Source organism: Dipodomys merriami, unplaced genomic scaffold (genome assembly GCF_024711535.1).
Source record: "Dipodomys merriami isolate MVZ:Mamm:240054 unplaced genomic scaffold, mDipMer1.0.p SCAF_5, whole genome shotgun sequence".
In the NCBI taxonomy this organism is placed as follows: Eukaryota; Metazoa; Chordata; class Mammalia; order Rodentia; family Heteromyidae; genus Dipodomys; species Dipodomys merriami.
Window position 1 is genome coordinate 56,446,601 of NW_027206068.1, and position 25,686 is coordinate 56,472,286.

General features: G+C 35.1%; 1 protein-coding gene across 2 annotated transcripts in view; it reads right to left on the reverse strand.

The window, feature by feature from the left end:
• Nucleotides 1–562: 562 nt before the first annotated feature.
• Nucleotides 563–25,686, reverse strand: part of Wasl (WASP like actin nucleation promoting factor) — a 48,165-nt gene continuing 23,041 nt past the window's right edge. The window contains exons 2-12 of one of the 2 annotated variants that reach the window (XM_069996669.1): nt 24,761–24,895; nt 22,991–23,077; nt 22,541–22,637; nt 19,690–19,713; nt 16,170–16,338; nt 15,497–15,539; nt 14,028–14,181; nt 11,850–11,867; nt 5,470–5,996; nt 4,002–4,110; nt 563–3,113 (exon numbers count right to left, since the gene is read on the reverse strand). In XM_069996669.1, the coding sequence (XP_069852770.1) occupies nt 3,052–3,113; nt 4,002–4,110; nt 5,470–5,996; nt 11,850–11,867; nt 14,028–14,181; nt 15,497–15,539; nt 16,170–16,338; nt 19,690–19,713; nt 22,541–22,637; nt 22,991–23,077; nt 24,761–24,895 (1,425 nt within the window). In that variant the 3' untranslated portion in view covers nt 563–3,051. The remainder of the gene's footprint in view (nt 3,114–4,001; nt 4,111–5,469; nt 5,997–11,849; nt 11,868–14,027; nt 14,182–15,496; nt 15,540–16,169; nt 16,339–19,689; nt 19,714–22,540; nt 22,638–22,990; nt 23,078–24,760; nt 24,896–25,686) is intronic. The other variant, XM_069996670.1, reaches the window with a different exon arrangement.

The window sequence follows — 25,686 nt, forward strand, 5'->3', positions numbered from 1 at the left end:
AACAGAACATACTATTCTTGAAATGTCTGTTAAATTTGTCGAAAGCTCAAGAAATTCTGTAGCATCCTACACTCTGGATTCCATAACTGATCTCCATACACCCACATGCACCAGGGTCAGTGAGACAGAAGGTTCTATTCATCAAAAACTGCGTTTCCTGCTTAAAGTGATCACCATCTTCGATGATTGTTTATTAAAAGCTACTTTATGTCACACTATGTTTGGCACTTACTGAAGCTACCAATAAAGTCCTGTTATTGTAATATGGCAACCTTCAACATTTCTGGTTTGTGAAGGAGGAGCTTCAGTTTGACCTTGCAGTGTGAGTGTCCCACACCAGCAGTGGCTTCCCAGGAGCTGCTGAGCAGCTGTTCTACTTCCCAATAGAACGGGGTGTAACATTCTTTGCTTACCATGTGTATTCAATGGCACACCTAACTCTCAGGGCAGACAGTCTATTGGAAACTCCATGCTGTGGACTTCTTGCTATATTCTACAATTTAAGTTTGTAAACTTATTTTTCTCTCTCAACAAATAAATAAAAACACACTATTTTGTACTATTTGGGTCAAATTAATTTTATTATGCTCTATGATGAATTGCCACCAGTGCATCATCCTATTCACTATACATTTCAAAAAAAATTCACATACTAAACAAAATTTCAGTTGATAAATGGAAATGATTGAAAATCTTTATGAATCTCATACATACAATATGTGGCTAGCTAAAATTGTCTATCACGTAGCATTTAGATAGAAAAGGCCTCATGCTAGTCTGTTAAATGCAAAGGCTACCAGACAATCATTTAGCTGGAGTATATGTGGGAGGCTTTCAGACAAAGCACAGGTATGATGCCACCCCGAGTGCAAGGCAGTGGAGGACTGGAACATGCAACCTTACATCTTACTTGCTAAAGCGCTTTAGTCTTCATGCCTGGACTGAAGCCCAGAGCTACTGTGCTCCAACTAACAGTAATTTAGACTGTGCACTAACACATGTTTTCTACTTTGAGGAAAAAGAACAAATTCAATTATCTTTGGCAATAAATATTATAAGTGGGGTTTCCAACTCAAAGAACTGACATCCTGTCCACAGAGAAGCATCTGATAAATCCCAAAGTTAGCTGGAAAATCCTGAATCCTTGGCCGTAAGTGAAGAGACATTTTAAATTGGCATTATCTTAAAGACACTGTAGGAAATTTTAGACATCTTGTATAATGTGACATAGAAAAGTAGTTCAATGTTATTTAAAGTAATTATGATGTCCTATCATCATGAGCACACACTCCTAATTTTACTGATTAGTATTTGTCCAGCCTCATCCACACAGGAGTCACTGAGCTCAAGCCACAATAAAGGTGACAATACGCGGAAAATAGTTTTTAGCAGCAAAGAGCACTGTTTTTACAGGAAACAAAAATCTAGAATCTTTCCCATGTGCTTAAATTACTCTTTCAAGGAAGGTAACATTCCTTGAATAACTTAAAACTATTTTACTGTACCACTTCCTTCAGTAACTAAACCTTTTAAATTATTTTTTTATGATAACTAGATGTATGATCACTTGAGATTATGTGATAAACTGGTTAAAATTCAAGCCACATCTTGCAGGTCCAGCCTGTCAAGATCATGCCAATACTTGGGTTTTGGTCGGTACAATTCTATATAGCATATTTTTTAGTTGGATAGTGTGACTATAATAATGAAATACATTTGAAGCTACATTCTGCATATGACTCAATGTGAGAAAAATATGTCTGTATTTAAATCAGATAATTTTCTACCTCAAACTAAAAGTAGGTAGATGTGATAATTAGCACTATAAATATCAGACAATCACCATTAGGCAGATTAGTGCACTGTAAAGACAAGGAAACCCTAATTTTAACACACCATATAGTATGCATAACAAATGGGTAGGTTGTAAAATTTTATTTTAAAAAAATCTACTAAAATGTTATGTGTTCCAATAACTTTGACATTGGGACCATTAATCTTTCAATAAAAATGTAATACCTCACCTGATATTTGACAAAATTCTTGAGAAATTACCCAAACAAAAATTATTTATATAGTGTATACCTTTGCCAACATATTTTTCTCTATGGTTGGTATTTCTGAGTACCTCAAGCTTTACAAACTGTAAAATAAAAGCATTTATTTCCATATTATTAAAATAATGTTTTGCTAACATTTTTAATCCAACACTGAAGTAACCATATTGGCTATGAAGCAGGAAACTATTCCCAAACCTGCAAAACTCCAATTAAATAAGTTTTCAGAATACCAAAAATATATTTCAACTTTTTGCCAAAAGGGGCCTGCCACATTTGCTATAGCATAAAAAATAACCTCAATTACAGGTATGTGAGGGTTCCTATGATTTCAGCCTACAAATACCACTGCTGAAACATGACGGGCATTATGATTAAGAAGAGTGTACCATTCTTCTCCATTAGTATTTTCGTAGTGATTTTATGCAGAGAATATTGCTAAAATTTGAAAAACTGCAGTGTAGTGATACCTAGAGAACTGTGCAATGTATCAGCTTCAACATTCATATGTAGCATTGTATTCAAAATGACGGGGCTAAAGAAATTGAAGTTTACATCACCTTAAAAAGAATGTAGTGCTATACTAGATTTTAATAAGAAAATTTAGGTACAGAAAAAGGAGGGTATGAAAATAGTGTTTTCCTTCTGGCATTATAACTAAATTACATTAAGGTTTATTGTCAGTCTCACATATAATATTTAAACTCCTCTGTTGATGGAATGAAAAATATTCACAATAAGTGAGCATTCTGGTGTAAACTTGCAACAATAACAGGGAGGAGATTATGACAAACCTTTACAGATTAAATGAGGTATTGCACAGATTAATTAAAAAAAAGCAAAAAGGCAACAAAAATATACAGCAAATTGGTAGAACATTTACATGATAATTTTACAGAATCCATAGACAGAAAGTAGTGTTTAGTATTTCACCGTAAAAATATATATATATGTATGTATATATATATATATATATATAATATATATATATAGATCAGTCTTCCCATTCATCATCATCCTCAAAATCTTCTTCATCATCTTCTTCATCATCCTCATCTGGAAGAAAATTACCAAGACAAATAATTAATGTATATTTATTGCGGGGTACTGGCAGCTCACACCTGTATTCCTAGCTACTCAAGAGGTTGAAATTTGAGGAAAGTGGTTCAAAGCTGGCTTAGGAAAATTTATAAGACTCTTTAATTACTCAAAAGCTATACTTTTTGAGCTGAGGCTCAAGTAGTAAAGTGCTAGCCTTGGAAAAGCTAAGGACAGTGCCATATTCTGAGTTCAAGGTTCAGGTTGCTGGCCAGAGATTCTTTTTTTTTTTTTTGGGGGGTCCGGTTGTGGGGCCTGAACTCTGGGCCTGGGTGCTGTCCCTTAGCTCTTCAGTTCAAGGCTAGCACTCTACCACTTGAGCCACAGCGCCACTACCGGCTTTTTTCTTTTTGCTTATGTGGTGCTGAGGAATCGAACCCAGGGCCTCAGGCATGCAAGGCAAGTGCTCTACCACTGAGCCACCTTCCCAGCCCTGGCCAGAGATTCTATCAGTATTTTTTGTTATAGAACAAATAGACTATTCTTAGGGGCAGCAATTTGGTTAAATATGTCCCACAGCAGAGAAAATAGTAACAAAGATAGTCATAAAAAAATTAAAGAAAAAGAGAACTTCAAATAATCAATTTTATTCTGGGTGTTAGTGGTTCATGCCTACCATTCTAGTTACTCAGGAGGCGAGATCTGAAAACGAGGACTGAAAGGAACCCTGGGCAAACAAGTACACAAAATTCCAATTAACCTGCAAAAAGCTAGGCTTGGAGATGTGGTTACACTGGAAGAGTGCCAGTTGTGAACGGAAGCTGTGTTACAGCATGAGGCTAGGAGTTCAAGACCTAAGGGCTGGTGTGAGTGCGCACGCGCGTGCCATGCATGCGTCCCTCATACCTGAGGAGTGAATGGCTTTGCTCCTCTTCTGCATCACTTCCATCAAGGCACCCACAATTCCTGAAGTGGGTGCAGGCGTTGGTGGCGTAGACTCTTGGCCATCAGACACCTTGAACAAGAAAATTAGCAAAGCTCAACTATACATCCTTAGCAAAGAATCTTTGTCATCAAAATACTGTCTTTTTAGAATAACAGGAGAAAATTAAAAAGAAAGCAAATGTGCAAGCCTAAAACAGGATTAAATTAAGAAAAAAAAAACAACTGCTGTCTTAGAAGAATTATTGAGATCTGATTTCCTTTATTTCATAATATGTTAAGCCATCGATACATTTGCAAAACAAGTTATACAGAAATATCTTTCCTGAAAAATATTAGCTCTTATGGCTGGACTACTTCTATTCATTCTAGTCTCTAAGGTGTTAGCCTGGTAAACCTTGAGACTACTTTATTGCAGAATATAATTTTATAAACACATATACATATAAACATATGCTATCTGGTCTTTTAAAAAAGTTTTTCACCTCTATTATTAAAGTATGTATTGTTTCAAATGACCATCTTGTCCAATTCAGAGAATTCAGAATTATCAGCTTTTACTCTCAAGAATTCTATTAGTGCTGGGTGTTGGCTAGCTACTTGGAGGCTGAGAAATTGGAGGCTCGTGGTTTGAAGCCAGACTGGGAAGAAAATCCTATTCATCTCCAATTAACCAGCAAAAATGTCCAATGGAGCTATGTTTCAAGTGATAGAACATAGAACACCAGTATAGCAAGTATGAAGCCTTCAGTTTAAATTCCAGTAACAGAAAAAAGAAAAAGAATTCTATTAGAACTCTGAATTTTCTGGAGTCTGGTGTTTTTACTACTCTAAATTTTAGAATACAGAAACTGTAGATTGTCTACACCTTGATACAGAAATGTGGGTTACACATCTACAGGCATTTATCTAAACTGCTGTGTGATGGTTCACATATAAAATAACCAGCTACTAAGGAGCGTGGTTTCAGGCTAGCACCAGCAAGACTCAGCATATAGTAAGATTCTAATTCAAAGGCCAGGCCAGGTTGTACATCTCTGTTCATTACAGCTACAGGAGAGGTATATGTAGGAGGATAACAGTCTAAGGCTAACCCAGGAACAAGTGCTAGACTTCTACAAAAAAATAACAAAGTAAAAAGGGCTCAAGGTATAACTTAGGTGACAAAGTATCTGCCTACCAAGTGCTACAAGCAGAGTCCAAAACCCCAGTACCACCACCAAAACAAAAAGCCAGAAAGAAACAAAACTCAACTAAAATTCGGTGTATCATTGTTTATATTAAAAAAGTCTACAAGGTTGAAACAAAGATAAATAGCCTAAGGTAAAAAGATAAATTCAAAACATGTCTTTCTTCAGTGAAAAAATAAAAAGACCTTAAGAATCCAATGATGTTAAATGATCTCAAGATCATTTACCGGCATCTTACTTACAGATTTCAGTTGAATGCCCTGCCGTATCTGGTCTAATAGTGCATCCCTCCCGGAGCAGGACACCGGTCGGCTGTTCTGCCCCACCTTCTTCAGCTGAGCGCCTTCTCTAATTTGATCTAAAAGAGCTGCTTTGTTTCCTGCGGGAGATGGAACTTGATGGTCCCCATCAGGAGGGAGGCCAGGGGGCGGTGGTGGCCCGGGTGGAGGCGGAGGCGGAGGCGGTGGGGGTGGTGCCACTGATGCTGACACTGACACTGTCATGGGTGGAGGTGGTGGTGGAGGCCCTGAAGGTGCTGAAGAAGGAAGAGCTGGAGGTGGAGGAGGGTACATCCTGTTTGGTGGGGGTGGAGGGACTCCCACACCAGGCCTGGACGGAGGCGGTGGTGGAGGTGCAGCTGTGGGAGCTCTTGATGGTGGTGGGGGAGGAGCACCTCTTCCCCGGGCAGGAGGAGGAGGAGGACCTGAGCTGTGTGGAGGGGGTGGAGGGGGTGGAGGGCCTCCTCTTGATGGTGGTGGTGGTGGTGGTGCTGAAAACAAGAAAAAAAAAAGATCATGTTTTCCCCCCTCACAAACAACATATTAATAAGACAATACACGTTAATATATATGATACAAAAATACCAAAGGTTTCACATTTGCATTTTTACTTTACAAACATTTGAGCAGAGGGTATCTTAAAATTTTCTTTGAAATATTCATTTTTTTCTGTTTTGTCGGACCTGGGGCTTGAACTCAGGGCCTGGGCGCTGTCCCTGAGCTTCTCTGCGCTCAAAGCTTGTGCTGTACCACTTGAGCCACAGTGCCACTTCTGGCTTTTTCTGTGTAGTTTATTGGCGATGTCTTACAGAGTTTCCTGCCTGGGCTGACTTTGAATTGCTCCTCAGATCTCAGCCTCTAAGTAGCTAGGATTACAATATTTCACCAGGAACTGGTGAAATAAAAAATAAAAACATAGCACTTTTAAATGTACACCTGGGAAGGTGGCTCAGTGGTAGAGTGCTTGCCTTGCATGCATAAGGCCCTGGGTTTGATTCCTCAGCACCACATAAACAGAAAAAGCCAGAAGTGGCACTGTGGCTCAAGGGCTAGCCTTGAGCTGAAGAGCTGAGAGACAGTGCCCAGGCCCAGAATTCAAGCCCCAGGACCGACCAAAAAAAAAAAAAAAAAAAAACCCAAAAAACCTTCATTATGTAAAGCAATGGTATTAAGGAAGGTTGTTCTATTTACTTAGGAAATCTGAACTGATTATTAACAAATTGAGACATTTATAAGCTAAAGTTATTAATAAAAATAACTTTTATCCCAATAATAATATTTCAATTACTATTCAGTGTAAAGAAAAATTTATTAGATAAATTCCAAAGTACAGCAACATCAAAATATATCAGAATACAATATTTAAGTATTAAATTGTATTTTATCGCATTTATGATTTTATCAACATTCACAAGTAACATACTTCATTATTTCTCTATTCATTTAAAGACTGACAGAAAAACAAACTATTTTATGAGAAATTTTGTAATCTAATAGCTATTTGTGTCTACCTATATGAAGTGTAGTCTGATACTAAGAATATTCCTCGTCACCTACTCAGTTGTAAGTACCCACCTTGATTTTAAACAATAAGCTTAGATGCCTACTTCTAAAGTGAATATAATGATAGTTTCGATTTCATTTGGACAAATTATGGACATACTACAAAATTTATAACCAAACATAATCAGGAACATTAACTGAAACATACAGAAAGACACAAACTACACAAACTCACATGGTTATTGTCTTTAGTCATATACATTTTCAAATTGCTACTAATATACGGCTAGAAGTGGCAGGTAGGACATCACAATAGGGCATTCCTATGATTTATGCTCAAGGTATATACTACAGTTCTGTCTGGGTGTTAAACCTAAAGTTCATTCAGTTTTTCCTTTTTCCTTTTTTGTGAAGAAAGACCCTATTTTTGGGACTGTGTTTCTTCTTCTTTTTGTAACAGGGCTGCTTCCTATTATAACTTAGTTTATACTAAAAGATGTATATCCTAACTAGTGGAAGCTTTAATCATTTAAAAAATAACCCAAAACGGGCTGGAAGGTGGCTCCAGGGTAAAATGCTTGCCTTGCATCCATGAGGCCCTGGGTTTGATTCCTCAGCACCACATAAGCAGAAAAAGCCCAAAGTGGTGCTATGTATGGTTCAAGTGGTAGAGCACTAGCCTTGAGCTGAAGAGCTGAGGGCCAGCACCCAGGACCAGAGTTCAGCCCCATGATGGACAAAAACAACAACCACCACCACCAAACAGAATGTACTCATTGGATTGGATCATTGGTTGGATTTTATCATTCCAGGCGCTCCTTGTGTTGAGAGTTTGTGTGGAGAAGTCTGCAGTGACTCTGATTTTCTTTCCATTATAATATAGCTCCTTCTTTAATTTTGCAGCATTTTGTTCCTTGCTATTCATGTCTAATGTTTTCACTAGAAGTGTTTCTTCTTGGACCCAGTGTACTGAGAGTTCTACATGCTTCTGTTAAGCAGGTAAGGTTTTCTCTTCTAAGAGTGGGGAAGGAAGTGGAGCTGTGGCTCAGGTGGCAGAGTGATTGCCTTGAGCTGAAAAGCTGAGGGACAGCACCCAGGCCCGGAGTTCAAGCCCCATGACCAACAAAAATAAACAGGGGGTTAGGGGGAAGATGGGAAGGGGAAACAAAGGAGAAGGCAACAATGCTTGATAAGAAATGTACTCATTATCTTGCCCATGTAATTGTAACCCCTCTGAATGGTATTTTCACAATAAAAAAATAAACAAACAAACATTCATAAAAGAGTGGGGAAGTTCTCAGCTATTATTTCACTGAATAGATTTTTGATGCCTCTACTATTAAATTCTTCCCCCTCATCTATCCCAAGGTTTACACAGATTTGATTTCTTAACTGAGTCTGCCAATTCCTGGACTTCTCTTTGGTAGGTTCTCAATGTTTTTTCCATACTTTTGAGTTTTTATTCTAGCTACTCTGTTTTATCCTCGACTTCTGAAGTTCTATTTTCCATTTTACTTATTCTGTTAACTATAGATTCCACTGCTGTCTGCACTGTGGAATCTGAACCTGATACAGTTCCCAGCTCACTTCTCATAGAATCCGTTTCATCTTTTAATGCAGTGTATAGCATGTCTATTTTCTCTATAAATCTTTCTGGGAGTCTTGGATTTTCTTTGTCATCTCTTCTTTATCCTCTTGAAGTTATTTCTGCATCTCCCCTTTTATTTTATTGACCAATTCTGTCATCGTTTCTTTAATGGTTCTTTTGTCTTCCATCACTTCATTCTCATTGGAGTCCTTCCCTGGAGTGTTACTGGCTATTTGATTTGGTTTGTTGTCTTGATTGCTCATGAATCTTGTAATCTTTTGTTGTGATTTAGGCAGGGTTCAGAAATGGTCAGGGCGATGGTCGTGGCTTGATCTGTTTACTCCTGACAAATGGCAGCCCTTACTTGCCTTGGATTAGTTCACATAGAGTAACCTAGCCCACACTGGGTCCCCAGGCCAGCAAACACCTATGCGTGTGCTTAGCCCCAAACCAGTTGGAGGGAGCTCAATAAGATCTGCAGCAGGGATCGGAAAGGTTAGACTTGGGTCTGAGATGGATGTGCACTGGGCTATTCCCTGTGTCTGGGTGCTAGGCCGCTCCTGATGCCAAGACTAGTTTTGTTTTAAAGCTGTCCTCACACTTGCTAAAAGCATAGTACTTTTCTAATGCATTTTCAACCAAATTGCAAGTAAGGTAGGAAATGATATAGGTGTATAGTACTATGCACATTCCTGAATAAGAAACTACAAAGTTTGCATTTCAAATGGTAATAGTATCTATCTATGTTGGCACTTATTTTTGTTGGCCATGGGGCTTGAACTCTTGGCCTAGGTGCTGTCCCTGAGCTCTTCAGCTCAAGCCAAGCGTTCTACCACTTAAGACACAGTGCCACTTCCTGTTTCCTGGTGGTTTATTAGAGCTAAGAGCCTCACAGGGACTTTCCTGCTTGGGCTGGTTTTGAATTGCGATCCTCAGATCTCAGCCTCCTGAGTAGTTAGGATTACAAGCATGAGGCACAGGTGCCTGGCTAAATAACCAATTATTTCTCATGGTTCCACTAAGAACTTTTAAATTAAAGCTCTTTTGAAAATGCATTCAATTTATATACTGGGATCCAGGTACACTCCTTTAAAGTCTAAAAATCACTGCTCAAGAGTAGGGGAGGGCTGGGAAGGTGGCTCAGTGGTAGAGCACTTGCCTTGCCTGCCTGAGGCCCTGGGTTCTATTCCTCAGCACCACATAGCAAAAAGAAAAAAGCTGGAAGTGGTGCTGTGGCTCAAGTGGTAGAGCGCTAGCCTTGAGCTGAAGAGCTGAGGGACAGTGCTCAGGCCCAGAGTTCAAGCCCCACGACCAGACCCCCCCACCCCCCAAAAAAGAGTAGGGGAGTCTTCATTTATAATGAACAAACTGACACCCAGTTTTAGTGCAGTACAAACCCATCACTTCTATTTTTATGAAAAGTGATTTCTTTAAATGAAAAAAAACTCCTTAACAATATTCACTATTTATAGACTGTATTATATCAACATAAAAAGCAAAGTATGCCAAAAAGTTGTATATCTCAAGGTAAAATGGAAAAAAATTATGATGAGAAAGATGGCAGTTAGATTTACATGCCCAAAAGTATCTTTCAAGACAGTATAAATAAGTACAAGAAGTTCTGATACAGATTTTCAAAACTCTTAAGTTACCATGAAGACCACAACTTTTCATTTTTTTAATTTTTATTATTTATTTTTTATTGTGAGAATACCATACAGAGGAGTTACAATTCCATGGGCAAGATAATGAGTACATTTCTTATCAAGCATTGTTGCCTCTACTTTGTTTCCCCTTCCCATCCCTTCCCATACTCCCCCCACAGCTCCCACCAAAGTTGTAAAGTTCGTTTTTCGACATAACAACTTGTACATCTCATTGTTGCAATGGGTCCACCTGTATCCCTAGTTAAATGATTTGTTTTTGCCCTACCCCTCCACAAATTATACCAACATCAAATACAGTGAAAACAGGGGTTATACCGTGGGGGAGGGACATCCAAAGCAACATAGAAATCACCTTATAAATATGTTAGAAACAATTGCATCAAAGAAAAAAAAACATTTGACTACTTATCTTGGGATTCATTCCCCTATATCAACTTATCTGACCTTTTCTGCTTGACTCAGACATACACTAATTATTGCAAATAAGGGAAACCATGTGACCTATGTTTCTTTGGGCTTGGCTTACTTCACTTAATATAATTTTTCCCAAGTCTTTCCATTTCCTAACAAACGGGGCAATGTCATTCTTTTTGATGGAGGCATAGAATTCCATTGTGTATATATACCACATTTTCTTGATTCATTCATCTACTGAGGGGCATCTGGGTTGGTTCCATATCTTAGCTATGGTAAATAATGCTGTAATAAACACAGTTGTGGAATACAGTGGAAAGCATGAAATAAAACTTACCACAAAAGAAAATTGTTCCTTTTATCAAAAAATTAAAGGACAAAATTTATATTAAAAAAATCCCTTGTCTTGAAGTATCATACCAAAAAGGTTGATATACTTAAAAATAGCCACGCATTAATCAACAATAATATTAAGAGTACTGTAAGACTGCTAGGGCCCATGGTACATATCCTCAATTTTAGCACTCAGGAGACAAAGGCAGGAGGATCACAACATCTAGTTCAGTGTGAGGTACAAAGTCTAGGTCAGCCTGGGCTTTACAGTGAGATCCTATCTCAAAAAATTACTTAAAACAAATAAATACAGAATCATAGAATTCAGAAACAACTGATCCCATGTACTTTCATGAAGTTAAAACAAGCAAAAAAAATTATCTAATAAAAATTTAAGTTTATGGAAATGCTGACAAGTCCCTGAGTAAACATTTATAAAATGCTGTGCTTATTTTTGTTAATTGTCTTCTCTCACCCAAGTTAATATAAAAATGTAAATTCTGTACAGGTTATAGAAAAAAATGCCAAATATGAAAAGCAATCACAAAGTAGTAAGTATAATTAGTAGTAATTAAAACAACAGGTTATTTCTGGCCAAGAAGTGTTGTTACATAAAACTAGAAAATTGCAGTAAGTTTCTAGATAAAGTACTAAACTCTGAATAATATAGAAATATTCTTTAATTTTTAAGTGTATCCTAACCATTAGTTTGAGATTAGAGCTGAAAATTTCACTGCCACTATATAGAGAGGCAGAATATATAAACTACATTTTCTGAAAAATCAACACAGCACAGCATGCATCATATAAAGCACATACTCAATCTTCAATATACATACCACTCCACTGTGGTGGACCTATAGAACACATACTATGAGTTAATGAACTTTAAACAACTATACAAACCAAATCACAAGTCTAGCTGTTTTATCAATCATGACTACAGGCTTTATAAAATAAGTATCAAGAGATTTCCTTCAGTCAGTTTTACAAAATGTATTTTCAAGACAACTTAATTAGCTTCTCTTCTTTATATTTATGAATATTAAATTATGTTTCACTCACAAAAATTTTAATAAATTGTTAATCTTTTTATTATTCCATTAGAAATCCATCTTACATAAAACCATTCTTTTTTAAAACAAGTTCTGCATTGAAATTCAAGTTATTGAATATAATAAACTGTTTTTATATTCTGTTCTCAAAGTATGTTTTTCAATGTCTAAGATTTCTTATTTTAGAGAAACTAAATTAAGAAAAACCTGCCTGTTTTTAAAACACGTAAAATAAGAAACAGTTTAATAAATGCTTTTAAAAACTCAATTTAGTTGATATTCTTCATTATTGGTTACAGCCATGAAGGTGAGAATGCAGAGGCACAGATGGCAATAAGGTCAAGAGTTACTTGTAAATGTTCAAAATCACTGGTATGGTGTGCACAGGTGATGAGAGTGGAAAAAAAATTAGCTCTGAGAGATACATTATGGTTCTCTAAGACCATAATGGTTTTCCATCATCTCAGCATGCCAGTAATGCATTAAAAAGAATGGTGCGAAGTAAGGAGGGTGGTTCATGCCTGTCCTAGCTACTTAGGATGCAGAGATTAGAGGATCATAGCTTGAAGCCAGCTTGGGCAGGAAAGATTGTGAGATTCCTAGGTTCAAAAAGATGGTAGTGGAGCTGTGGCTCAACCGGCAGAGCGCTAGCCTTGAGCAAAAAAGCTCAGGGGCAGTGCCTGGAATTTAAGCCTGAATATAGGCTCAAAAAGAGAAATAATGTTATGCTGTGCCTACAATGTGTTGTTTAAAATCCACAGTTTGGAAATGGAGCATCATGCTAGTGGAAGAAACACTTGTTTCCACAACTGCAATATGACCTTGCACTGGACTGTAAGACTTCTAAGAAGATCAACTGTCTAAATATCCTGAGACTAGTTTAGGAATAATAATGTTTACTAAATATGTAAATGAATGATTCATAATCAAAACATCAGCAGGGAAAAACAAAAAGGTAAATATATATATTAAAATGAAAAATTTAAGAACACATTATCTGATGATTTTGCTGTTACACTGTAATGGGTATTTAAAAAGAAAATTAGTCCTGAAAGATCAAGGTAGCAAAGGGATGACTTTCATGCTGAAAACTATTTTATTTGCCTTGTGCTGTTATACTTGTTAAGACACATTAAAACATGAGGTGATTTAAGTGAAATTTCATGTCTTAAAAGACAGTGAAATTTTTGTACTCTCAACCAAAAGAAAATTTTAACTTACTAAAAGAGTTTGTATTTCAAAATTAGTAAAAAAAGTTTATCTTGTTTGTATTATGAAAACGTTGATATTAGTGATTACAAAGTGATTATATTTAAATTATTATTGAATTATAATAATTTTAATGGCTTCTGTTTCCTTAGGCAAAATATATAGGCAATTATAACTTTTTAGAATAGCTGGGAGATTTTTACATAGATTTTCACAAATTTAATATGAAAAAATAATAAAAGCAATAAATAAACCTTGTCAAGTTTTAAAATTTTATCAGAATAATACAAGATATAATATGCTGGGCAAAATTAGTTGTCCATAATTTCAAGCATTCTGCAAAGGGAGGGGTACACATGAATGTACACACACACACACACACACACACACACACAATTAGTTGTCCATAATTTCAAGCATTCTGCAAAGGGAGGGGTACACATGAATGTACACACACACACACACCCCTACACACACACCCCTACACACACACACACACACACACACACACACACACACACACACACACACACACACACACACACACACACACACACACACACACACACACACACACACACACACACACACACACACACACACACACCCCTCTCTGCTATGAAACATCTCAGGAGCTCAGATGTACATAAATCAGTAATATCACTTTCCTAATATACACAAAAAAGGAGCTAATCTCAGAAAATTCAGAGGAGAAAAATAAAGATATGAAAGTGACCAATCAGAATAAGTTACCTTGCCTTCGGAGTTCATTTTTAACAGCTTCAACACCTCCTGTTTTCTCAATAAAGTCATAGATAACTTTTGATGTTTCTCTGTCTTTAAGTTGGGCCTCTGAGATTCCACACATATCGAAAAGATTCTTTAGCTCTGGATCCAAATTATTTAGCTACAACAGATAAAGTAACTGCTAACTATAAAAAATTGGTTATAATTTCAATCATGACATTTAATACTCATCTGTGTCCTCATGAAATGATTTTGTTTATAAATTTTTAAAACGTTTCCTTTAAATGGAAATAATAAATATTTCTATAAAGAACCTGAAACAAATAAGAACCAAAGAGACTTTCTATTTTATTTCATGTTTGCCTGTCTTTACAAATAGAGGGTTTTTAATTTAGATTTCTAGTAACCCATTCACAACTCTGATATACCTTCCCTGCCTTTATAAGATTTGTTTCTTATCATGAATAAACACATAGAAAAAAATCAATTTGGAAATGTGAAGACAAAGACTTCCTTAAATCCCTCCTTGTCCAGTAGGTAACACAAAGTGGTATAAAATGTTTTTAGAATTATCATTATATTATATAACCACAAGTTTTGCTGATACCAATCACAAATGATGTTTTTAAAGTAGTTCCATCTCTAAAATGAACAGCAAAAAACTGGGCTAGCTCTATGTCTGAAGTGGTTGGACACTAGCTGGGCAAGCAAGCTAAAAGAGCTAGAGGCTCTCAGTACAAAAAAAGAAAAAGAAAAAAAAAGTAAGACTATTGAAATTCCAATTTTTTTGTTTGTTAGTTGGTTTTCTTTGCCTGTTGTTTTACTTAGCTTGCTCTCATAATACTACAAAATAAAATTTTGTGGGGGGAAGGACAGGGGATTGGTACCAGAGTTTGAACTCAGAGCCTCATGGTTTTTGAGCCTGTTTGCTTGATTAGTACTCTTTAACACTTGTGCTCTGCCTCCAGGCCATTTTTTTACTGGTTATTTTAGAAATGGAGTCTCATGGACTTTTCTGCTTGGGCTAGCTTCAAACTATGACCCTCCAGATCTCAGTCTCCTAAGTAGCTAGGGTTATAGGTGTAAACCACTGGTACCTCGCCTAAAATAACAAATGACTCAAGTGACAAAAAAAAATAAACAGAAAAGCTCTAACTAATTATATACCTGAATATTCCCAATTTAATTATACTATTTTCACATAATCTGGATGTACTCCATTGAAGTTAATTATAATTAAAAAAAACACTTCTTAAGCTATCAAAACACAGTATTTAACTTACTCACTATAAACTTTAGACAATAGCAAAGAGAGAACAATATTGTATTTTCAAATATCAGTAGTATATACACATAAACACAAAGCACATTCACATAAACATTAGAATCCAAAAAATGGTAATAAAAATCTAAAGGAAACCATACTATCCTTCTAAAATTTGGTAATAATGAATAGTACTTGAAAAGATACTTACATCAAAGCCTGTATTTGGATCCCAACCAACATGTCCAATGTGCCTAGAATAGAAAAATAAAATTCATACAGGATCTTTAAAACATAATATCACAGGCTTTGTTTTACCTTTAGCCAATGTCTATTTTACCTTAAGACAATACTTTTTGATAATGCAATTTTCAAATACTACTTATATATCATAGTGATATATAATGTTCAACAACTTGGTGGATAAATAACTTTGTTTCTTTTTTGATGCGTGAAAAAGTAAGCCATAAAATCCATAGAACAAGTTGGGCATGGGGGCACATGCTTACAATTCTAGCACTAGGAAGCTGGGGCAGTACAATCAAGAATTTGAGGCAGCCTGGACTACATAGCTAGATTTTGTTTCAAAAAGACTAAAAGATTCACAGAACATCTACGAGCAAACAAACACAAAAAAACCCCAAACAAACACAAGTCCAACAAAGTCCATAGTTTTCAAAAAGTAATGAATATATACATTGCTACAAAAGAAAACAAAAATTTCTAACAGTTAAAAAAAATGAGCGAAAGATAAATCAAAAGTGAAGGCCAGACACAGTGGCAAATGTAACCCTAAGCTACTTGAGAGGCTCAAGAGATAAAAGCAACATGGGAAGTATAGTAAGACCTGTTCAAATAATAAAAGAACAAGAGAACTATCTTACTGAAAATTGCTTGGAGTTCCAATATCAGCCTTGGTTAATCTCTTCTTTTTAGCTTTTCCTTTCTTCTTTTCTTTGGTATGTGAGATGTTGTTGACTTGTGGACCATAAAATCTATTTGTTGTTATTTCTGGATTTTTTATGTCAACTGTAGCCATGGGTAGATTGGGACCTACAAGTAAGACCAAAATGGTATGAAGGGATATAATTTAATAAAACAGTAATTTACAATCAAACTGTATAATTATATAGCTGTGTAATTTATAGAGATCATATTACTATAAACTGAAGCTTATAGTTTTACAGTAATGTATTACCTAAATTTCTAATGCCTATAAATTTTAAATGCCTTAGCATATATAAATTATTTAAAACAAAATTAGTATTTTTTTAAAAAATTAAGCCTCATGAATATGTCAACATACTTAATTGGTTTGATCACTTAAATTTTAAAAATAATAGCTTATTATCAAAATAATATTCATTGGTAAATGGGATATGTAACACTTAAGGAAAATAGATCTACTTTGCTTTATTAACTTTAACAAAGAAATCTAGGGGGCTGGGAAGGTGGTTCAGTGGTAGAGCGCTTGACTTGCATGCATGAGGCCATGAGTTCGATTCCTCAGCACCATATAAGCAGAAAAAAAAGCCGGAAGTGGTGATGTGGCTCAAGTGGTAGAGCGCTAGCCTTGAGCTGAAGAGCTGAGGGACAGCACCCAGGCCCAGAGTTCAGGCCCACTACCGTACCCCCCCCCAAAAAAAAACTCCCCCCCAAAAATAAGAAATCTAGTCTTCTTTGTTATAACTTTATCAGTCTATGAGTAAAAAACTGCTATTACTATTTTTTTCCAAAACTGACAGATTTATGTCCAATAATATCTTCCTCTTAAGTACATATAAAGAAGCATGCAACTCAGAAAGTTAAAATAGAAAAAACAAACACACTCAGCCAATGCAAAGATAATTGTAAATATATTTCAGGCACCTTCAAATATTATCAGTAGAATCTTCAGGAATGATTTTAAATGCTGTAACATACAGCTTGTCTTATAATTCACAAAAATATTATTGCACTGGGCGCTGGTGGCTCAAGCCTGTAATCCTAGCTACTCAGGAGGCTGAGATCTGAGGATCACAGTTCAAAGCTAGCCTTGGCAGGAAAGTATGTGAGACTCTTATCTCCAATAAACCACTAGAAAACCGGAAGTGGCGCTGTGGCTCAAGAGGTAGAGCACTCGCCTTGAGCTGAAGAGCACAAGGACATGCCCAAGCCCAGAGTTCAAGCCCCATGACCAACTTAAAAAAAAAAAATTCTTTCTGCTAAAGTCAAGTCTGAATACAAAATAGGCAATTAAAGATTCCTTACAAATTGTACTAAGGTCATTACACACTCCTTAAGCATCCTATTTTAATATACAAATTTCACACAATCTCACTTCAAAATATCCTGATTATTGCATTAATAACAAGCTTCAAATTATATATAAATATAACTACACATTAAAGAAAAGTTAACACAGGAAGGCTGAGGAGACTGGCATGTGGATTTTGAGACAGCTCCCTGCTCAATTGAACTCGGTATACCTAAACTTTATGCTATTGACATGTATTATGTTCAATATCTGCTTTCCTTGTGGGAATCTGGGATCATGGTATGTACTAGGCAGACAATCCCTATGAAAATCCTGGGCATGGTTTGAAACCCTACTTATCTGTTTTAAAAGTGAGTGTAGAAAAAGACGGTCATGTCTATAAGGCACAGTCACCTTAAACTTAAGACAAAATTTGGTAATAAAGATACAAGTCATCTCCAGTTGTCTCATTTTATTCTCTTTATGAAATTAAATTCATTCTGAGAATATCATCTAAGTAAATGTATGAGAGAGGGCTGCTTTCCTCTTTTATCTAAAAATAGTCAAATAATAAATTAAGAACAAATGTTATAGGAAAAGAATTTTGAATATTCTTGTAAGTAACACATCTTTCTAGTTAATTTTATACCTAAAAGAACAAATTTAAGTTTCCCTTTAATTTCATTAGAAGCATACAACTTTACCAAGAAAACATAGTTGAAAAATAGGTGAAGAGCAGTAATAGGAATGGAAGTAACCAATGAAGGTAAAAACAAACCATTGGAAAGAAAAATGTGACCAATACAGAAATTGGGAGTTAGGAAGGAAGAAACAAAGCTGAATTTTAGGAATATATGTGTAACTGCTATGTAAAATGTGTTATTAGTACTTATAATATGAAAACATCTAATAAACCTAAAATCTAAATGAAGAGCTGAGACACTGTGAACACTGTGGACATGGTAAAGATGTGTGCTACCACCTAGTGGCAATGCCCAATATGTAATAATGTAATCCTGCTCAAAAATAGTGGTCTCCACTGATGAGAGAGCAAGAGTAAGAAAAATAAATTCAAATCTGTATTAATAATTATTTACTTCACTTTTTAAGGTGCGTGTAATCCAGAAATGTATTGTTTATATATTTCATAAATAAAATATTGGCAATATCTACTGTATAATGTTGATCTTTAACAACATAATAAAGGAAAAAGGCCTGAGACAATAGCACCCAATGATTAAACTATAAAGCTACAGAATAAAAACAAATGCAATCTGAGGAAGATACTACATTTGATTATGAGTGACTGTCCCAGTTACATTCCCTTTTAAAATAAAGGTCCCTGGAGCAATGTAGGGTCAGGGACCCCACTCAAATCAAATGTGATGAGACCCAAGGAGCCTCTCCAGAGAAAAGAATAAAAGCAAAACTTATCACATAGCTTCAGAAAGGCCATAGAGATCCAGAATGACAGGTCAAGGATCCTACAGGTCAGAGATACTATTCTTTGCATCTGGCATTCAACACCCCAATAAAGAACTAAGTGAATCTGTCATACTGCAGGTGTTCAATACTAAATCAAAGAGGTTATATGCAGCTACAAATAAACACACCTTGTAAACACACGTTCCTTTTTAAAGGGGCTGCACATAAAAATAGAACAAATGTGAAATATTTTGAAATAAAAAGATACCTTAGATATCTCAAGATAAACAAGTATGGAAGATAAAATGTAATGCCTGTAGGAAAGATTTTATTTTTAAATTGTCAACTCCATACATTTGTAGTATGAAGGGGATGCACTGTGATATTTCATGCATGTACACAGTGCACTTACAACAAACTCATTCCTTCAACCTATTCCCATTCTTCATCTTCACTGCTTCAGACACTGTGAATTTTAAGAATAAAATGTAGTTTCTAAAATTGTCCAATTTTTAAATTTAAAGGAAGTGCCAGTCACCTTCATCCTATGTATTTTTTTCCTTCATGTGGAAAAACACCAAAACAAAACCATGTTTCATAAATCTCACCCAACATTCATTAATTTTAAGCGAGGATATAATAAAACATAGTAGTTTAATATCAGGTTCTAAATACTAGGTATATATTACAAGAACAAAACCACAATTTAAAATCTTTTTTGTTGATACTTATAAAAAGCTTACCATTTGGAGGTTCTCGCCTTTTCTCTGTTAGAAAATAAATTGGAATATTATTAGGCTTAAGAACACAACCTCAACAAAAAACTAAATTCACTTACACTGCTTCATTCCCATTGACAAACAGGTTTAGGTTAAGGAAGATATTTCTGAGAATTGACATTTAATAAAATTCTAAATATCAAGTGGGGAAAGGCCCAGTTACCTAAGGAAGGTACAACACCAGGTAAGGAATGGACTAGAGTGAACCAAGAGAATGAGTAGTGCAAGGAGAGAAGTGAGAAGGATTGAGACATTTTATAAGAGCCCACTATCCATGTATTCTGTATATCACTGGGTTCCAACAGAGAAAACAGACTGTTTTGCTCAAATACATTGTCTGAAGGCTGTTCTGACATTAACTTAAGGGGATAGCATGAAGTCAGAATTGGAAGGCCAAACTTAGGGAGTCCTTAGCATACAGAGAGTGTCAGGACAGGCAAATACTAAAAAGTTATATTCAATTAAATAGGAGAAAGAAACTGAATAAATTTGCATTTATGTTTTTACATACCAGGTTTGTTCAGAGCAAAAAAAAAAAAACCTAGCTTGGCTTTAAGAAACTTCAAAAGGGGCTGGTAAGGTGGCTCAGTGGTAGAGCGCTTGCCTTGCATGCATGAGGCCCTGGGTTCAATTCCTCAGCACCACATAAGCAAAAAGCAAAAAGAAAAAAGCCAGAAGTGATACTGTGGCAAGTGGTAGAGGGCTAACCTTGAGCTGAAGAGCTGAGGGACAGCGCCCAGGCCCAGAGGTCAGGCCCCACCACTGGATCCCCACCCCCCCAACCCAAAGAAAAAGAAAGAAACTTCAAAAGTATTCAAGGGATTATAAACAAATGTAATTTTCACATTTTAAAAAAAATTTCTGAAATGTAAAAGATCCATATATAACTAATGTAATATTAGTTTATAAATAATCACAAGTCAATAGAATCTCTTTAGTGGACAAATAAAAATAGGAACTCAAACTTATGATGAAATAATTTTGTCAAACATTTAAAGTAAGTCCTCTCTATGTCCAAGAAAGTAAATCTTCAATTTCTAAGGGTCTGCCATCTCTTCATACAAAAAAGCAGCAGTATTTCTTAAATCAGTGGGTGAACAAAGTAAGTGACTATAAAAGTTCAGAATGTATCTGAGGAACAATTACTTAACTTGAGCTAAGTAATTCTTGCTTGAGCCATTCACATGAAAATGAGAATAATTGAGTTGAACACACAATGATAGCTAATGCTATGAGGTATTTGTTAGGCTCATTACTGGAACAGTATTAAGGATGGTTTAGTACCACAGTCATAGTTAAACTACATATGTGCTAATGTGTTCAACAGTAACTTATTTTAAAAAGAAATAATTAGATGGCTATATAGTGAGAAAAAGAACTAAGAATGAAGAGCTAGCAGTAATTCAACTGCCTCCCTAATACCATGTTCTTTGTGCTATTGAAATACTGCCTAAAAGTGTACGAACTACCATTACACATGAGAATTCCTGCGCTAGGTTAAAGGCATTCTAACTCATATACCAGCTTCAAAATCAATTTTGCACTCAAGGCTAGCATTCTACCAAATGAGTTACAGCTCTACTTTTAGTTTTCTGATAGTTAATTGGAGACAAGAGTCTCCAACAGTCTCAAAAGGTTTCCTATCTGGGCTGGCTTTGAACCCAGATCCTCAGATATTAGTCCCTTGACTAGCAAGGGGCTAATAATTACAGGCATGAACCATCAGCATCTAACATCAATTATTTTTTAAAAAGTATTTTGACTCATTTTTATCACATATTCTGACTTTCTTCCAGAAAGCTCTTGGCCCAGGACCAACCATGACTCCTAATGTTGAGGTTTAGATATAGTATTAAAAACTTTCCTATTATTGAGTGAAATGGTTCTTGGCTCCAAAAAGTAGTATGTCCTAATAATTCTCCTATTTACCCATAATAAGTGGAACACACTAAGATGGCAGTAGTGAGGTAACAATTTGATTTATTTTTACCTCCCCCTCTCTAAAACTCACTAAAAAACAATAAAGACCCATAAAATGGGATTCCTGCTTTTACAGAGCAACTTCAGATTCACTGCATTCCCAGTGATCTTTCAGCTGTACAAAAAGGCTTTGTAATACATGAGGTAATGATTTTAGAGTTGATCAACTTTCCTAATCACTCTTCTGTACTAGATCAAGGCCTGCTACCTTTGTCAAACAATAGCTCTATGGCAGTTTATTTAAATTCAATATGAGCCTAAATTTTTTTCTATGTATTAATGTCCTCTTCTGTACTACATTAGGTTCCTTGAGGTTTTACAATATGCAACACTAAGGACAAATGAGAAACAAGGTGATGGTTGTAGATCTTGTTTTTATTTCTACTTAATTGCTTGCCTAAAGTGTTTACAAAAATGAAAAAATTTGTCACAAACAGTGACATAAACAGTGCAAATTTAGAAGTCAGCATACATGGATTTTACCAACAAAAATGGTTCCTGGAATAAGTTCTATAGAATGTTAAAACAAAATACGGTCTTAATAAAAAAAAAATGCCTTTTGAGGTAAGGATCATCAAACATCTTTTAGGAAAGGGAGGGCTATCCAGTAAATATTTTAGGGTTTGAGGTCTCTGTCATAACTACATTAACTATTGACCATGTCAAAACAGTAGTCACAGACAATATGTCAATGAGTATAGCTGAGCTTCAATAAAATTTTATGTACAATAACAGCCAATGAGCCACATCTCTTTTTCCCAAGCTGAGTATGCTGGCTCATTTTATGTACCAACAAAAAAGTTAAAAAGAAAAAGAAAAAAACATAAGAGTTTACCAGACTTCCTTTGTCGCCGGCCCAAGAGGTCTGTAACTGCTTTTCGAAATTTTTTTGCTTCTTCTTCATTGGCAAAATTAAGAGCAACTTGACAAGTCTAAAATATTTTCAGTAAAAAAGGGCAACAATAAAATGCATGAATTTAGCTTTATGTTGCAAAAAGTGATCATGATAAACAAAGTACATTTCTAAAGGAGAAAGGTTAATTTTCCTGGCCAACAAGAAATTATTTTATGATCTGATTAACAAGAAGGGGAATGCTTAGAAAATGTAAAGTAGAAGATAATTATTAGAAAAGCCATTTAACGTAGCAGAAACTCAATAAACTGAATACTTTTATCTTTCAAAAAAAAGCAGTAAACTGAGTTTGATCTTTCAATAGGATTCTATAAGTAATTCAGATTAGAAAAGGCAAGCAATGTAAAAAATTAAACAAGAAAAATGACTTACATCTCCAGCAAAGGTATGAAAATATCCTCTAGGACTATTATACACAAAATTATTGTATAGTTCTTGTTCCCACAATAGTTTCCCATCCTAGAAAGAAGTAAATAAAATCAAATAAGAGCTTCCAAAACAAACAAAAAACCAGTCAAAAACTCTAGGAGTGACACAAAGCAGGCATCTCATATTAAGGGAATTGTTTATAATAATAAAAACCTACAAGCATGTATTTTATATGTGTGGTTAGCATATAAAATCACATAATTTAATGATTTTATTAAAGTACCTAATTATGAGTGGTCACCCATGATTATATCCAGTTGATGGAAAAATACAATTATTGCAAATAAAATAATGCAAAATTCTACCTAAATCCAACACGTAAGAAGTAAAATACATTATACACATAGTAGGCTCACTATAAGGGGATTCCTTTATTTTTAGTGGAATTGTACGATATTCTATTTCTAAATAGTGGTTCTTGTTGGTGATGACAAATATTATTAAAGCACTTCTTCGGAACTACAGATATACTCCTATCTCCTAGAATCACTGCTACATAGTAAGCTAGAAAGTGACAATAGCATGCCATGTCTCTCAGCTGTCTTGGGATATTCAGAAGGACATGCTGAGAAGCACCCATTTACAAAGTATAATAACATATCTCATTTAATCTTCATAAAAAACTTTTGTAATAGACTCCAATGATTATCCCATTTAACCACTAAAGAAGTAGGCAACTGTAAATAAGGTTGACTATAACTTAGCTGGTCTCATTAATGCCCAGTTCAATGCCAGTTTTAATTTAATTAATTTCTTTAGGTGCTGGACCTGGGGCTTGTCCTTGAGCTTTTTTGTTTTACTCAAGGCCAGCGCTCACTTTTGGCTTTTTCTGAGTAGCTAATTGGAGATAAGAACCTCAAAGACCGGCACCACACAACCAGTTTTAATATTTTGTAATTAAATCCAACTATGTTTATTGTCATATAAAATGTTAACCATGGAGGCTTATCTAGAAAGAAATTTTAAGACATAATGGAGCATTCTAGGTGATAAATACCTTACAAGGGGCATATATTCTGTGACAAGATAGGTTTATAATTGAGTGGGAATCATAAAGCTATAAAAATCCAAATATATCTATAAAAATAGTATAAAGAAGAATAGGCAGCAAAATACATTTTTAGAATGGACAGCAAATACATTCTTAGAGATAAACCTGGGCTCAAGTAAGTAACAGTACATATATAAAGTACAGACAACAGTCTTTTGATGTATCCTGAAAGGATGATATAAGCTTATCTACAGTAAGCAAAATGGATAAAAGTATATTACTAGAAAAAAAAGAAACTGGGAGAAAGTCCAAGATAAAAAAATGTAATTTAAAAAACTTTATCTTTAATGCACAGTGCAGTGAAGAGATAAAATACAGAATTACATTCTTTTTTTTTTTATAATTATATTCTAAAACATCCCATGGATGTACACTGGATTATATATATATATATAATATATATATACATATATATATTATTTCAGAAATTTTCTACTCAATATTTTGGTGCTGTGGCTTACCACAATAAGCAAAACTCCAGAAAGCAAAACTGTAGATGAGAAGACAATACAGTATTCTTATTTGGCCTTAGTAGATGTTCCTATTTTGTATACTTAAGTATCTAAAAGATATCATCATTCTCTTATTCATTTTAAATATCTCATATTACAACTATGACAGAAAACCTAATTAGATTGAAGTGAAATCAAAGTAAAACTCACTTTAATGTCAAATATTCTTAAAAAATAAGATCTCTGTGGATTGTCCTTAACAAGACAAGCAACACCGCTGCACTTCTTTGACCACATACAGTTCCGATCTGCTGCATATAACTGTACCACAGCTGAAGACATAGTCTGCAAAATAAAGTTTATAGCCATTAGCTTCAAAATAACCCCACTTACCCCCAATTCCATGCATCTGATACAGGACTACCCAGCTAAGATGCTCCTAAATTACTGACTTCTGGAAAGAAAAGACTATAGATGTTTATTATAATTTTAAGCCACTACTGGTTGAAATAATAACTTATGCAACAATTAACATTCATTGATGCAAAAATGAGTTAGGAAATATATAACCACCTGTAAATAACAATCCCACTTAATTGTTATTACTATGATAACTTTACTAACGCAACACTTAAAAAAGATAATTTTTGCAGTATCATACACCTAAGTGAGACAGCTAAAATTGCAGCCCAAACTGCAATCTGACTTCAGATCCTATATTCTATCTTCATAGTATACTATAATCTCATAAAGTGGAATTATCAGGAATGTAGTAACAATAGTTAAGCAATGACATTAGGGGACCTAAGTCAAAATTGAAAGCAAGTTCCTAAAAGTTCCTATTTAAACATTATAGAGATAGATCATAATGTTTCCTTTTTTCAAAATGATAAAAAAAAACTGTGGGGGGATTTTTAAAAGTTTCACTGAGGATATTAAAAATTATTTGAGGGGGGAGTGGAGGGGGTGGAAGATGGGAAGGGATGGAAAGGGGAAACAAAGGAGGCAACAACGCTTGATAAGAAATGTACTCATTACCTTGCCCATGTAATTGTAACCCTTCTATACAGTATTTTCACAATAATATAAAAAAAGGTATTTAATTAAAAAAATTATTTGAAGGCCTAGAGACAGAG